Here is a 16459-nt window from a genome sequence, read left to right on the forward strand (position 1 = left end):
CATTATTGGCGGAGAAGCCGATTTCGAAGATGAAAATGACGACAACTTGGTTGGAGATGAGGTCGGTGCAATGATTAGAGTCTAGCCAACCGATAGTCTCTAGATGTTAGTTTTAATTACAATGTAATTATAAATATTAAATGCATTGCAATCTCATTTGTATGGTTGGAGGTAGTTTAGTTTATTTTTTATTTTTAATTTATTTCATCATTTTTCCGAATGAAATGATGATTTACTACTTTATCTTCTTGTCGTTAGTCCAATCTTGAATCATATTTCACAAATCACAAATCACCCTTCACAAACTGAATCGAAAATCAACCGTGCAATAATCGTTCTAATGGCGGCCTTAGGCCCCATCGAAGAGCCACCATCGAAAGGGCCGATTTATATAGCTACCACTCATGACCCACCCACCCGCCTGCTCTCTCTCTCTATATAAACACATTATTCCCACGCTTTATCTTTCTATAAAGCTTTCCAACTGTGGAGACCGCGTGGAAGGCCTTTCGGGCATCTTTTTCCCGGAGCCGAGGCGTGTCGAAACAGATAAGCATCACAACAATCTCCTTTCAGCTCCTTCAGTTTAATTTATCTTCATTCTCGCGTTGGGTTATTCGCGGGTTTTGATTTTTGTAAGTCCCTTTCTGTCTCTGTTTCTATCTTTCTGATTTGATGTTTATCGCTTGATATTTCCTCGATAGGGGTTGGTTTTGTCGGAGTTTGGCTCTTTAATGTTATTTTTTTGGATGGAATTCATTGGGCGTATTTAGCTGGGTTTTAGATCAGAGCTGTGCAATTTGCTTACAGCCTTCTGTTGAAGGGGTTGATTTTTGTTGTGGGTATGATAAGCTAATGTGTCTCGATCTACTTTTGATGAAAAATTGAGAATTCGATCTTCTGAGGCCAACGCATCTCATGAGTTTCTTTGTGTAATTCACTTGCGGTTGTTTATTTGCTTGGTTCTTTACGTTCTTTCGGGTGGGGGATGAAGAATTTGAGAGTCAAGACTTCGAAATGATAGATTTGGGATTAAAGTGGGAACACGGAGGAAGAATTTTATTCTGTTGGATGTTCAATTGAAAAACCTCTTTAACTTTGTGCTGCTTAAAATGTTAGTATTTTGGTGTTCTTTATTATCATTATTATTTTGGTCAAGAAAGAAACAAAATTATATTATTAATTGGTAATTAATTAATTAAAAGGTCAGAAACTTGGGACTTGATTACATTAAATAACCAAGAAGGTTCAATCCCAAGTCAACCATCCGTTGTAACTGTAACGAGGGAAAATGTACTGGGTTACAGGTACATTTGAATTTTGGGGATTCTTTCTGGTCTGTTTTTATCTTTGATAAATAATGAGTCATTGAACTTGCATCCTATTTATGAATTATGAGATGTTCTAAGCAATAACTTTAGCTAATTGAACGTAATATCAAATTGTTAAGCTGCTTTTCCAGAACTGATATTTTCATGTTGTCATTTTTTTCACTTTCGTTTCTGTTGCTATTATCCTCGGTCTTCCTGTCTTGATGCTTGAAAATTCTGAAGTTATCCTTATTGCATTTTGATTGCTGATAGAATGGGTTGTAGAAAGTAAGTTACACAAGGAGAGTTATATGAGCGAGTTGTGTTAATTTCATGTTCTAGCGACCTTCACTCATATGCTTGCTTGTTGTTTGCTTGGAAAAAATTGGAGACGTCTTTTGAACCTGCATGCCTTGCCTGCTTCTCGGTAGACTTCTGAGAATATGGTTTCTTAGGTTATGTCATTCTTATGTGATTGATGTGAACGAAATACATTAAATTCTAATTGCCTGATGAGCTGTTTTTCTTTCAGTTACTCTACTCTGTATCGAGTTTACATCATTGGATGATCTACAATAGTGTTTCCCTCTGAAATATAGAAATATCATCTCTCAAATATGACGTTGCACTATAGATCTACAATAGTGCATTTTTGGATTAGCTGGAGATTTATTGAAATAGATGACGTTTTCTTGTTTATGTAGTAGGCTTGTGTTAGTTGTCTGCTCTAACGTAGCTAGTTTTGGGGCTTCTGATGTGAAAAAACTCAATTTGGCTTGATTTTTGTATCGCTTATGACTTGTATTGTATTCCTATTGACCACGGCAGTTTTGAGAAGGTCCGTTGCACCATTTTTACATCAGTTGGTAATGGAAGAGTAGAACTACACTAGGGTTGGCTACTTGGTCCCATTTGGATTGCCTCTGTTTGTACTAGAGCTAAGAGATGGACAATTGTACTAGTGTTAGTTCTACTTTCTGAGAAGAAAAAAAAAGTGCCAGTGTTTGGTCTGTTTTTTCTTTTTTTTATTGAGTAATCATTGTTTAGTCCTTAATTGTATAATATTTGGAATGTTTTGTTCTGGGTGAAATCACCACCAACAGTAGTAGAAGCTGAGATCAATTACTCTTTCTCAAAATTGCTGCATACAAACATCATGGATTGCCTATTGGTAAATGACCTTGATAAAGGGCCAAGAGGTCATAGTTTTATTCCATGGTGGCCACCTATCTAGAATTTAATATCCTACCTACTTTTTTTAAGGTTAGGCAGGTTGTCCTATGAGATTAATCGAGATGCACGTATGCTAGCTTAGACATTCACGAATATCAAAAGAAAAAGAATGCTGCATACCCTGCTATATGAACTTCAATCTTACTTTGAAAAAAAATACATATATTGAGAATCATGTAGCAAGTTATCTAATCTGTGCTGTACATTTCAGGCTGACTGAGGAAGTTGGATCATGCAACATGGTTCTTGACAGTGTCCTTTCTTCTCCTAACAGGAGGACCCCGTCATTCCGAAAGTCCTTTCCAAATGAGTTGGGTAGTTGGTCGACTCTTGTGCAGCGACATCACTTTCTGCTGACAGCACTTGCCCTCTTGACTTTTCTTTGCACAATTTACCTTTACTTTGCTGTCACCTTAGGCTCTTCCTCCTCTTGCTTTGGACTGACTGGGACGCAAAAAGCTAAGTGTCAACTGGAGCTTGCAAAGACTTCCATGGCTAAAGGGAAACTGAAAATTCTTTGATACATAGGATTGTGATCCAAAGCATGTCTTTTGTTTGTAGTTCTCAACAATTTGTGTTGAAGACTTGAGAAAACGAAGGAAAAAAAATTTAGTTTGGCATACAAGTTTGTGTAGTAAGATGTAAGCAAACTCTCGATACATGATATCTAAGGGGAAAAATGCATTAATCAATCATTTTTTGTTTTGCAGATTTATTATGTATAAGCTCTAAATGAAAATGAAGAGATAATGGTATGTTTGGTGGGAATCTAAGGTGTTTAGATTATTGAATATTCTTTTCGCAGTAAGGTAAGATGCCAAACGCATCAAGAGATTTTTGGACATCTCAAGAGTTTTGGATGTTCTTTTGAAATATGAGTTTTTTGGACTTTTGTGTTGAGTACATCTCTTTTTACTTTTTTATCTTTTTTATTTTCATTTCATAATTAAAATAAACATAATCGTCATTTTGAATTAATATATATTATTTTGTTGATAAAAATAACAAATAAAATAATAAAACTATATTAATTTGAAAAGAAATTTGAATTAATATAAACAAATATGTTAGATTTAATTTATATTAAATTAATTATAAATTAATGAATAATTATAAAGACATTCTTGAAATATTATGTAAATTTAAGACAATCTTGGATAGAAATCTTACAAAACAGACATAATTATTTAAGATCATTCATCCGTCTTCATAAATGAGAATTGAGATGTTGAGTTATGTGCGACAGGATTCTTATGTGTTTTTTAGTTAATCCTAAAATGCCCTCAATAATATCTTAAATTTTGGTCTTCCTATTTTATAGCCTGCAAAATCTCCCCTATTAGTTACCCCTATTTGTTTGAAACTTTGAGATAATATCAAATATTTGTTTTTAAATCTCACTATTTTCCATTTCTTTTCTCTCTTTTTTATGTATTTTTTTTTTTCAAATCTCTTATTGTTTCGATTCTTCCATTCTTTTCTTTTCTTTTTCCTTTTTCTTTTTGTATTTATTTCAAATCTTATATCATCCTTATTCATTTTACTTCTTCTTTGATATCTCAAATTACTCAAATTTTATTCTCAATTTAATTTGATTTTGAATAAAATTTGAAATATGTCCAAATCTTTTGAAGATAAATTTGAGGACAAAACCTAATAAAATTAAATTAAATAGAAAATTTGTTTAATTTAACTTCCCTAAACCCCTCCATTATTCTCGTCCTCTCCTCTTCTTCTGCACTTTCCTTTCTCTCCTTTTACTCTTCTTTTTCCAACGTTTTCTTTCTTTCTTTTTCTTTTTTCCTTTTAATCTTTTTGTCTTTCTTTCTTCATTTTTTTTTCATCTTTTTTTCCCCAATTTTCCTTTTTTTTTCTTTTTCTTTCTTTCGTATTTTTCTTTATTTCTTTCTTTTCTTTTTTCTTTTGATCTTTTCTATTTTGTTTTCGTTTTTGCAACAATGCCCCATTGCGTGACCGTCTCCTTGACACACACATGGATGACCCCGGAAAGGTCTATCTATTGTATCACCGCTTGTGCTCGTGCTTCCTGATCGTCATGGAGGCCCTAGAAAGGCTTACAACTCTCCCATTCGATCAACCTAGGGATGATCCCGAAAAGGTCTACCTATTGTATCGTCGCTCATGCTCGTGCTTCTTGATCGTCATGGGGGCCCTGAAAAGGCTTACAACTCCCCCATTCGATCAACCTAAGGACGACCCTGGAAAGGTTTACCTATTATATCGTCGCTCGTGCTCGTACTTCCTGTTCGTCATGGGGGACCCTGGAAAGGCTTACAACTCCCCCATTCGATTGATACCTAGGGACGACCCAAGAAAGGTCTACCTATTGTATCGTTGCGCGTGCTCGTGCTTTCTGGTCATCATGGGGGGTAGGGGGGTAGGGAAGGGGGTGGAAAGACTTACAATTCCCCCATTCAATCGACCTAGGGACCGTTGGGATTGGTGTCCTAATTCTCCCAGAGTCTCGTTGTTTGTAATTATACACATTGTTTATGAATAAAATAACTGTTATTTTATTCTGGCATTTACTCATATCCAATAAACAAAACTCCATGGTTATCTTATGTAAACTTAAACATGTATATGAGATATACAAGTGGATCATGCCTTAAGTGATAACTTAAATAGTGTAGTATAAGGATTAAGGTGGGATACCTGATCCTGGTGATACTACGAATACAACCCGCTTTGTAGAGGTTTGCAAGTGTTGTAAACTACTACAGATGGTAGATCCTAACCATTCATGTGGAGACATGCGGGCGGGGGTACGTACAGTTCCTCTACTCAAGGATTTATTTCTTACTGACAACGTTGTCCACAAGGAGAGATGAACTCCTTACGAGTCGGCACTGAGTGGAGGTTGTTTCAGTTTGTTGCTGTAGGTAGGTAAAGTTTAATTTTTGTTGACAAGAGAACGTTATCTGTTATTGGATAATGTTCGTAGTTCCTCATATTAAGAGGAATTTAATCTCGGTTTCTTATCTTCGTTGAACAAGGAATAATGATATACCGTATCCTTTCTGAGAATAAAGTGTATTTTTAAGAATGGAACAAAGAATTGGTTTATGGTTCAATCGGAAAGGTAACTTATATGTTACTAGTTCGTTAGTCTGATTTAAAAGCCTTGTTTAACACTGAAGATGTTCGTGAATATAGGCAACAAATAGCTTAAAAGACCAAAGGTTTCTCACTAAGAAAAATGCCCATCTCTGTGCGCATCTACGGTTAGAAGCTTCATTAATCAACCTCAATAGGATTGAAATGAAAGTTGGTTGGAAAAGTGGATCTAAAACGAGTTTAGAAGTAAACTCCTTGCCGGTGTGTGAATCAAATGCTCTAAGGTAAGATGACCAAACGACCTTTTACTGGGAAAAATTTATAGAGCCAGGAGTGAAGCCTTGGAGCTTGTACATTTTGACCTCTGTGGTTTCAATGAAATGTAGATCTCGAGTGTAGGGTATATGAATATTTCATCTGCATTCTATAGATGATTATTTCAAGGTATGAGTATCTCTACCAATCAATATATGTACATAAGCCCTTGAAACAAGTTCAAGGAGTAATAAGGCTGAAGTTGAAAACTTGTTAATTAAGAAGATAAAAACACTACGATCTGATCGTAGGTGAAGAATATATGGACCTCCAATTCCAGAACTAATATGATAGAACATGGGATTGCCGTCCAAATCTCGACCCCAAAGGTACACCTCAGCGAATTGAGTTGTATCAGGAAAGGAGAAACAGAACCTTGTTTGGACATGGTTTTGTCTATGTATTGAGTTTATGCTCATCTTCTGATTGACTCATTTTGTGAGTTGTTGCGGTGGAGATTTGCATGTTAATTCTGAACTCAAGTTTCCCTCGAAAAATAGTGGTTTCTGAAAACACCTTATTTGAGTTGTGGAGAGGCCGTAAAGGTAGTTTACAACAATTCATGGGATTATGGCTTTGTTCGACACATGTGCTGGACATACCATAAGAAGTTAGGATTACCGCGTGGAAGGTTTTCCTATTTGTTAACCTACCCAAAGAATACGAGTTGGTGGATACTTCTTATGATCAACGAGTCGCAGAATAATAGTGTTAGTTTCTACAAATTACGTTATCTTTTCTTGTGAAGTAAGGACCAATGAAGGATCATAAGTCACGATAGTAAGCTTCGTTTTGCGTTATGAGGTTATTTCTAAGTGAGACTTGGTCTGTGTTGAGAGTTTTTAATAAAGATCTTGGGTTGAACAAACTTGACAGATCTCAACAAGAGTTGTGTTGAGGTCTAGGATACATTCTAGTTCAAAACTTAGCTCAAGTGAGTTTGAGTATTGCAACTCGGATATAATAGTGGAGGGTTATAAAACCCACAACAGATCGCTTAGGTTTGATATCTGAGTCTATTTAATGTCTATTTACGACTGATGGGGTTCGAGATCCATTACCTTTTAAGAAAGCAATAGAGGATGTTGAATGGGTTAAAAAGCTCGAAGGTTATGTAAATATCAAATAAGAAACTTACTCTGAAAATTCATAAGGTGTATTGATATAGTATTGTTTAATGCTTAATAGAAATCTCATAAACTTTGAAAGTCCCTGACTATTAGATTGAGTACTTAAACTTTATGTGGAGACATAAGGCTTTGGTCTGGATTCGAGTAATATTGATCATTATAATCTATTAGTATTGAATAAGGTTGGGTTAACTTTAATCGTAGTGGGAGCATTTGATGCTCATCATTTAGTAGAAGGCACGCGCTAGACGATCGTGTAGTCAGCATGCCTCATCGCATAGTTACTACTTACATGATCATGCGGTATATGATACGAAGGTGCTCAACGATCGTTTAGGGATGGTACTTTGCCGCATCGTAGTCATTTAGACGATCGTGTAAGGCTTGCGTTGTACAGTGTGCTAGACGATCGCATACCTCGAGCTTCATCACTTGGTAAAAGGTATACGATTATTACTAAATGATCGTTTAGCTCTGGGAGCGTTGGTAAACGATAGAGGAAATCATTTATTTTTTCGTGTGGACAATCGTGGGAGTTTGGTGCACAATGGTTGGAGACGTGTTGCTTCACCCAGACGGTTCAAGACTTGGTTCACCTGTTTGAACTGGAAACTCCTTAATTTTGTAATACTAAGCTTTTACTTTTGTGGATTTGAGGCAATTTTACTCGGTTCATCAACTTTTGTTTTTTATACATGTGATTTATGGTGTTTATCTGGCAAAATGTTTGACATATAGTTTGACTTAGGTTGTGCAATCATTCATGCATCATGTATTATGATTTTTATAATCTTGCATGAAGAAATTATATGAAAGCATGTGCATGCATCATGAAATATAAGATTTATATTTTGCATGCAGTGAGCATATTCATGCATCATTCTTTTATTATAAGTGTTATAGTCTAAGGGTGAATGGAAGCATGTTATGCTTGTTTCGTTGCTGTTTTGTACAAGCATTATATAAAAGAAGTAGCAATGAATGAACAATGCATTGAGCATGACACTTAGACTGTTTATAATCGTTATGAATGCTTGCATGTCTTAGCTTGGCATTGTGGTTTTGGTTGTTTCCTTTTATAAGTGTTATAAAGGAAATTAGAACTAAAATCAATAAGAAAGAGATGCATGCAGACTTAAGGTGAACTCAAGTTTTTTAAAAGGGTTTTAAAATTGGATTGAGATAGACCTAAATTCAAATGGTTCTAAAGAGTTAGTAACCTAGATTAATCTTTTGAAATTGGTTTAATAGGATTAAATTTTAGGGAACCTACCTGGAAAGGTCAATTAGATAGATTTTCTACAAGCATGCGACAATTGGTCAAAGACTCCATTAAAGAGTTTAATAGATGATGATCAAAAGTTGTTTTAACTATCCAAGGTAAAAGTTATTCTTGGGAAAACCTAAAAGTCACTTAGTTAAAATCCTCAGCCGTGTTTTTTCTAAGTAAACTAAACCCTAGGTTATAAAATACTCAGTGGGAGGAAGAGATGTATCTGATATGTCTATGATTCCACCCACGTTTCTCCCTGTATGTTCACATCATAAGATTCATGCTTGGCCTCGTGGTGCCCTGGGAGCATCCCACTTTGGATGGTGTTTGCTGAGTCAATATCAAGGTGGACGGAGAGAATGTTTATAGTAAGTGGGTGAAAGGGTGTGTTTCAACACGTCCTATGGTCTCTGTCATTTGTTCACACCGTGAGATCATTCTGTACTCCCTCGTGGCACTCGGGGAGTGTTCCCTTTTGGATGGGTTTTGTGCAGTTGGTCAAGATCAAGGTGAACTCCAGAAATAGATAGGGTCGCTTTAGGTTTTGCCTCAATCGAATTTTTTCCCTTCAGATTAGCTGCTTGGGGCGGAACTCCAAGGCCTAAAATGGCGGGTCACACTTACGGGAGGTTGTTAAGTAAGTTTCTAATCTCTTGGCCAAATCAATGATGGCTAGTCGTTATAGGAATAAGAGTTGTTATAGTATTAATGACTGGTTGAGAACTTCTCAATTCAGAGGAGGGATAAATGACCTCCCTTCGGAAGCTTTTATCCTAAACCTTTGAAGAGTCATTGCGAAACTAGATGTCACACAATGTTCATATTAGTTTTGCTAAAATATTATTGGATGTTGTTTGTTTTTCAACGGGTATTTGCTTAATACCTAACATAGGTCAATGTGTTTTTCTTTTCAGCAACTCGTTAGTATTTCCGTTTAGTGCTTTTAATATGACCAATTACATACAATGGAGAGAATCATGTAGAACATATTTCGTGGCAAACGACCTCGAATTTGTCATGGTTGAGGAATGTCCTCAAGTCCCCACCCTTGATGCACCGTGAAGTGTTTGCAATGCATATGAGTTGTGGATGAAAGCTAATTTATTGGCCAGACTTCACATTTTGGCTAACATACGTGATGTTTTGACTAAAAGGGTTGAGAACATGATCATTGCACGCAAGATCATGGACTCGTTGTAAGATTTATTTGAACGTCAGTTCTTACTTTTCGAGAACACAGGGATAGATGACAAAACCAGTAGTGTCAGTTGTTTTGACACTAATCCCACTACTCTCCAAAAGAGGAGGAAAGACAATAAATCTAATTTATTAGACTTGGAGACATGTTTGGTAGAGAATGATGATTCTTCCTAGATCCTGGATTTGGGTGCTACCAACCATGTCAGTTCCTCTTACCAAGGATTTATTTCCTGACAAACGTTGTCACAAGGAGAGATGACTCTACGAGTCGGCACTGGTGAGGTTGTTTCAGTTGTTGCTGTAGGTAGGCTAAAGTTATTTGTTGACAAGAAACGTTATCTGTTATTGGATAATGTTTTCGTAGTTCCTCATATTAAGAGGAATTTAATCTCGGTTTCTTATCTCGTTGAACAAGGATATACCGTATCTTTTCTGAGAATAAAGTGTATTTTTAAGAATGGAACAAAGATTGGTTATGGTTCAATGGAAAGTAACTTATATGTACTAAGTTCGTTAGTCATAAAAGCCTTGTTTAACACTGAAATGTTCGGTAAGGCAACAATAGCTAAAAGACCAAAGGTTTCTCCTAAGAAAAATGCCCATCTCTGGCATCTACGGTTAGGTCAAATCAACCTCAATAGGATTGAGAAGTTGGTGAAAAGTGGACTTCTAAAGAGTTTAGAAGTAAACTCCTTGCCGGTGTGTGAATCATGCCTCGAAGGAAAGATGACCAAACGACCTTTTACTGGAAAAATTTTATAGAGCCAAGGAAGCCTTGGAGCTTGTACATTTTGACCTCTGTGGTTCGATGAATGTTAGAGCTCGAGGTGGGTATGAATATTTCATCTCTTTCATAGATGATTATTCAAGGTATGAGTATCTCTACCTAATGCAACATATGTCTGAAGCCCTTGACAAGTTCAAGGAGTATAAGGCTGAAGTTGAAAACTTGTTAAGTAAGAAGATAAAAACACTACGATCTGATCGTGGTGGAGAATATATGGACCTCCAATTCCAGAACTATATGATAGAACATGGGATTGCGTCCCAAATCTCGACCCCAGGTACACCTCAGCAGAATGGTGTATCAGAAAGGAGAAACAGAACCTTGTTGGACATGGTTTGGTCTATGATGAGTTATGCTCATCTTTGGACTCATTTTGGGTTTTGCGGTGGAGATTGCATGTTAATTCTGAACAATGTTCCCTCGAAAAGTGTTTCTGAAACACCTTTTGAGTTGTGGAGAGGCCGTAAAGGTAGTTTACACCAATTCAGGATTTGAGGTTGTTCGACACATGTGCTTGTGACTAACCCAAAGAAGTTGGAACCGCGTTGGAAGGTTTTCCTATTTGTAACCTACCCAAAGAATACGAGTGGTGGATACTTCTATGATCCGAGTGAGAATAAAGTGTTTGTTTCTACAAATGTTATCTTCTTGGAAGAAGACCATATGAGGGATCATAAGTCACGAAGTAAGCTCGTTTTGCGTGAGATTTCTAGTGAGACTGAGACTGCTGAGAGTTTAATAAGATTTGTTGAACAAACTGACAGATCAACAAGAGTTGTTGAGGTCGGTACATCTAGTCAACTAGCTCAAGAGTTGAGATTGCCTCGATATAGTGGGAGGGTTATAAACCCACCAGATCGCTAGGTTTGACTGAAGTCTATAATGTCATTTCGAATGATGGGGTCGAGGATCCATTACCTTTTAAGAAAGCAATAGAGGATGTTGAATGGGTTAAAGCTCGTGGTATGTAAACAATAGAACTTACTCTGAAAATTCAATAAGGTGTTATTGAATAGATGTTTTGCTTAATAGAAATCCAATAAACTTGAAAGTCCCTTGACTATTAGATGAGTACTTAAACTTTATGTGGAGACATAAAGGTGGATCAGGTTCGAGTAAATAGTCAAAATAATCTATAGTATATGAATAAGGTTGGGTAACTTTGTTGGGATTGGTGTCCTAATTCTCCCAGAGTCTCGTTGTTTCTAATGATACACATTGTTTGATGAATAAAATAAATGTTATTTCATTCTGACATTTACTCATATCCAAAAAACAAAGCTCTATGGTTATCTTATGTGAACTTAAGCATGTATATGTGATATACAAGTGGATCATGCCTTAAGTGATAACCTAAATAGGTATGTAGTATAAGGATTAAGGTGGGATACCTGATCCTGGTGACACTACAGATATGGCCTGCTTTGTAGAAGTTTGCAAATGTTGTAAACTACTACAGATGGTAGATCCTAACCATTCATGTGGAGACATGCGAGCGGGGGTGTCCTATACAAAGAGTTTGTATAAGACCCTGACCATGAGATGATTAGACTTTGTATATAACGTCGTTGATACTAGAGACTTACATCTCACCTAAACGACCATAGATGACACGACCTCAATCCTGAGTGTTTTAAGAACTCCTGCCTTCGAGGGCGGTCCTTTGATTAGTATGGGTGAGAGTGGCCAGATTAACAACTCAACATGCCTACCTTTTTGGGAACTTATCTGATCTGGGAGCTGGGAACTCAATCCACAAGATGGAATTCACTTCTTTCCCAAAGCAGGGACAAATAGAGAGATATCTCCCTTAAGGGCTGATTTCGGGGCTTGAACATAGTGGCCACAACTTCTCTTTGGAAAAGAGGACATAGTCATAGTAGGACTATGACTTATGTTCATTAGAGGGATCAGTGGTATTTAAGGAGTTAGATATAACTATAGGGGCATAACGGTTATTGGCCCAGCTGTACTTACAAGCAATCTATGAAGGGTTGTCACACTAATGATTGGTTAAGATGGACACATAATATATTTGTGGTAAGGAGAGTTCAGCTGTCGGTCTTTAGTGGAGTACATGGCAGTTAAAGAATGGTGGATCCCGTGACTAAAGAGTTTAGTCAGTTATTCACATATCGTTAGAGGTTCGAGCTACAAATCCATAAAGTCCCTTTGGTAGCTCAATGGATTCAGTTGAGGATCAGTTCTTGGTGTTGATTTGAAATGTTCAAATTGACAAGAGGTAATTCGATTATATATGGTATGATTGGTATGATGTATGGGATACATCTAGTGGAGGATTAATGTAAATGAGATTTACATCAAGTACCATGGAATAGAAAAAGAGCTATGGTTTATATGTTTCACAAGATGAAATATTAAAACTATAGGTTATTAATATAGTATGATAAGTTGGTTATCATTTATATTTATAATAATATTAATTATTGGATAATTAAATCTTCTCTAATAACCAATTAAGTGGGAGGTTATTGGTGGTACATGGTAACCATGAGACAAAAAGGAAAATTGTTTTCTTAATTTGAGTAAGTTTTTTTTGTCAAAATTGATTTGAAGATTTTTCTCAATCGAAATCTCACGGAACGGAAGTTGTCAAGTAAATATGATTTACTAAGCAAACACTTGACTAAGGTAAACGATCGTGTAGTGTTTTGTAAGTGACATACACGGAACTAAGCGATGAGCTCAACGATCGCTTAGCTTTTGCTAGACGATCACTTAGCTTTTGTTAAACGATTGGGCATCGACTTATACGATAGGTTTCAGCCATCTCACACTTGCTCAATCATTTACACGATTATTGAATCCTCCATCTTCTGCCTCAATTCAAGTCCACACAGAGCTCACCCTCTGGATTCTCACACCGAGAATACCAAGGTAGCCTTCTTGGTGGTGTCATACTCAACTCGACGTCGTTGAGGTTCTGTGGAGGTTGTTCATGCTGTTGGGGAGTTCTTGCTTGAGACGATCGTTGAGTTCGAGTGCGAGGTGTTCGTGCTATGTAGCGGTCGTGTTGTTCGAGGTTGCTGTGTTCGAGCGTTCGTAAGCAAGGAGCGTGGAGACGAGTCTACAATTGTTCGTAGCATTTCTCCTTGTTCATTTGTACTTTTCATGCTGTAATTTTTGTAATGAATGCATAACCGCTTATTTCATTTTACGACTGTAATTGTAATGTTCATACATATTGTAATTTGGAATGATCTATTCCACTGCTCATGGAAATACTCGTGATCGATTTCCTTCAACCTTATTTTGGTAACACTATTGGATGCAGCCTGCTCCGTAGTTGTTATAAAGGGTTGTAAAGTGCTATAAACGAAGTGATCCTAATTAGTTCATGTTGGGACATGAGGAGTGGGGGTGTCCTTGTGCAAAAAGGTTAGTACAAGATCAGACCACTGATGACGGGCTGAAATGTACGTCATTATAAGCCTTTTATTTAGAATTATGAGGGTTGTTAAGTAGAATATGCGGCGATTATACTAAGAATTCATGAGAAAACGAGCTTGCGTCGATCAACATTAAGAATCTCGGCTAGACCACTATTATGCATTATTATGCGTCCAATTGTTTATTTTTGTAGCAAACGCAGGAATCGATCACATGTGAGGAATCTCTCATCATAGAGGCGAACACATATGTTCGACTCATGGATGTTGCAGCCATTAACCATATGCGTCCATCGCATAAAAGTTGTGGCTACAGAATGATAACCATAACTGAGGGATGAACGTAAGGATGGTGGAATGCGTTGATAATTCGAAAACCAAGTATAAACGCATACCTTGGGAGTATCAAATGGTGATGTTGACATTTCACCTACCACGACATTAGCAGCAGAGATTTAGAGCAAGTCCATCACGCCGTTAGCTGCAGAATTTCAGAGAAGGACCATTAATGTTGTCGGTGATCAAACTCTATAAATAGAAGCCTTAGAGCCGAACTTCAAATCATCCAAGGTTCCCCGCCTGAAGGTATCCGAGCTTCTGCCTTCAGGTAGATCCTTGTGATCCAGGTGAAAGTGTGAGAAGATATTCTTGAGAGTTCTTCATTCCTTCAACCATTCCGAGTGACGACCAGAGCCCTGCCAGAGATAGATCTCAAGAGAGACTACTCCACCGCCCATCCATGGCACCACCGGCAGCCTTGACACACATCTGATGGAAGCAAGATATTGCCCATCTGACCCTCCATATTTCTTTTATCTCTGTATTCTATTACATTGTGGCTTAAGAGATTAATATATTTTGTGATCAATGCATTTCTCTACTTCCTTCGATTCCATCTTAATTTTCTTATCATCCTTTACTTTCATTGTAAAGACTAAGTAAGATTGCTAGAGTATCGCATATTTAATCATGCGACATAGACATATGAAGCATGTAACAAACCACCGAGAGGTGTGCGTTGCGCGAGTGTTGTGAGAAAATCCTCTTTGTTTAGTGTGAAGCTGTAGCAACGCTTGTCTATGAGCGGACACAATACTTGTCTATAAACAAAATCAGCAGCAACTGACTGCCTGGGAGGGTAAGTAGTTGAACGCATTAAGCAAAGTAAGCAGTGTTCCTAGGGATAGGAATATTCTTATGTCAACCATGCTTTATGTGATTACCTTGTCTTATGAGCGCATCATTCATTATTTAGGCATACTTGGGAGAGTAGTCTAAAAACCAAATCTAGGCTTGGGAGAGTCAGATTGGATCGCATAAGCAAGAATGGAGATTAGGAATAAGCTTCTTTTGCTATTACACAGCGCATGCACCCTATAGATAGGATATGAAAGTATACGGTCACATTACATGTGTCCAGAAGTAGGATATGGTGGTATGCGGTCATCTTGTTTATGTGTGAGAGCACATGAGCAAGAATAGAGACTTAAAAATAAGGCATCTGATAACGGGCAGAAATGCACATCATTACAAAGCAAAGATATAAAACAATGTACGATTGCGACAGTAAAAATATGTAACATCGTGTCCAAAAGCATTAAGTTGAGAACATTTTGATCGCATGCGCAAATTGCATTAAAGCAGCAAATTTACGTATTTTGTGCAGAAAACGCGTTGGCGCAAGGTAGAATTACTATCCAAGGAATTCAGCGTTCGAGCACATTAGAAGATTGCGACCGTAAAGCTATGTGATCATATGCGTTCACGAAGATCTGCTCAAGAAGGTGGCTACATAGAGACGGCGCATCAAGGTGAAAGCTTAATAAATCATAATGGGACAGAAAGCTGATGACAGTCGATCTGAATTTAGTTGACAAGCCGTTAACGACACACTGTAGCAAGTACACTCAACTTTTTGGTGACCATTAATCGGCACATCAAACAGAGAATTAATGACATCCCGTCATTGCAATCATTAGAGAAAAAAGCTTCATCACCTTGATCTCTATAAATACCGAAGGCCACCATCGATACACAAGCTTAGCCATATAGAAGATAGTTAGCCGTTGTTCATAGTTTTCTTACACTTAGAAGGCGGAGGCGAATAGAGATAAGAGAATGCCGAGAGATCACTTCGGGGAAGCTCGGAAAGCTACTGGGAGGCGCTGCAAACGGAGAGAGGGCCGAATCTTACAGAAGTAAGAACATTTTTTTAGGCAGAGTAGAGAAAAACACAGTGTAAAATCCTTGGAAGCAAGACGGTGCTACCAGGCTCACTATCCCTACTTTTCATTGTCATTCTATAATCTGATAGCGTGGTGGTACGTAAGGCACAGACTCCGCGAACGTCCCGCGTCTAAGGGTTGCTAGGTTCGCTTTCCCTGCCTCAAGATCGATTGTTGGCCATGCCTAATAGAATATGAAGAGTGCGCAGTGGTCCAAAGCCTTTCTTCCAGAACCTTGATTACGGCTCTTCATCGAAACTCACTGCCCAAAATCTTAGGAGCGAACCTTTTCGGAACTGGTTAGGAATGGGCGTGCGGAGAACTAGTCAGAATTGGGCCAGCCATCCAACTAAGCCGAATCCGAATCTAATAAGGGAAAGGTAGATTAGGGAAGAAGCTAGAACAAGAGTCAGGGAATTCCTGATTGAGCAATCCTGTATTTTACATATCCATACGATTGAGTCTGATACTCATTATGCCTAGCATTGAATAGACTGA

At 37.5% G+C, this 16459-nt stretch overlaps 1 protein-coding gene across 2 annotated transcripts; it reads left to right on the forward strand.

The window, feature by feature from the left end:
* Positions 1 to 445: 445 nt before the first annotated feature.
* Positions 446 to 3258, forward strand: LOC120086949. 2 transcript variants are annotated; one of them, XM_039043762.1, is made up of 2 exons: positions 446 to 635; positions 2755 to 3258. In XM_039043762.1, exon 2 carries the CDS (start codon positions 2783 to 2785, stop codon positions 3062 to 3064), a length of 282 nt encoding a protein of 93 aa, XP_038899690.1. In that variant the 5' UTR covers positions 446 to 635; positions 2755 to 2782; the 3' UTR covers positions 3065 to 3258. The 2 variants fall into 2 exon arrangements, with proteins under 2 accessions (XP_038899690.1, XP_038899691.1); XM_039043763.1 differs by lacking the exon at positions 446 to 635 and adding an exon at positions 654 to 842.
* Positions 3259 to 16459: the final 13201 nt, after the last annotated feature.

The sequence above is a fragment of the Benincasa hispida genome, chromosome 9 (genome assembly GCF_009727055.1).
Source record: "Benincasa hispida cultivar B227 chromosome 9, ASM972705v1, whole genome shotgun sequence".
NCBI lineage: Eukaryota > Viridiplantae > Streptophyta > Magnoliopsida > Cucurbitales > Cucurbitaceae > Benincasa > Benincasa hispida.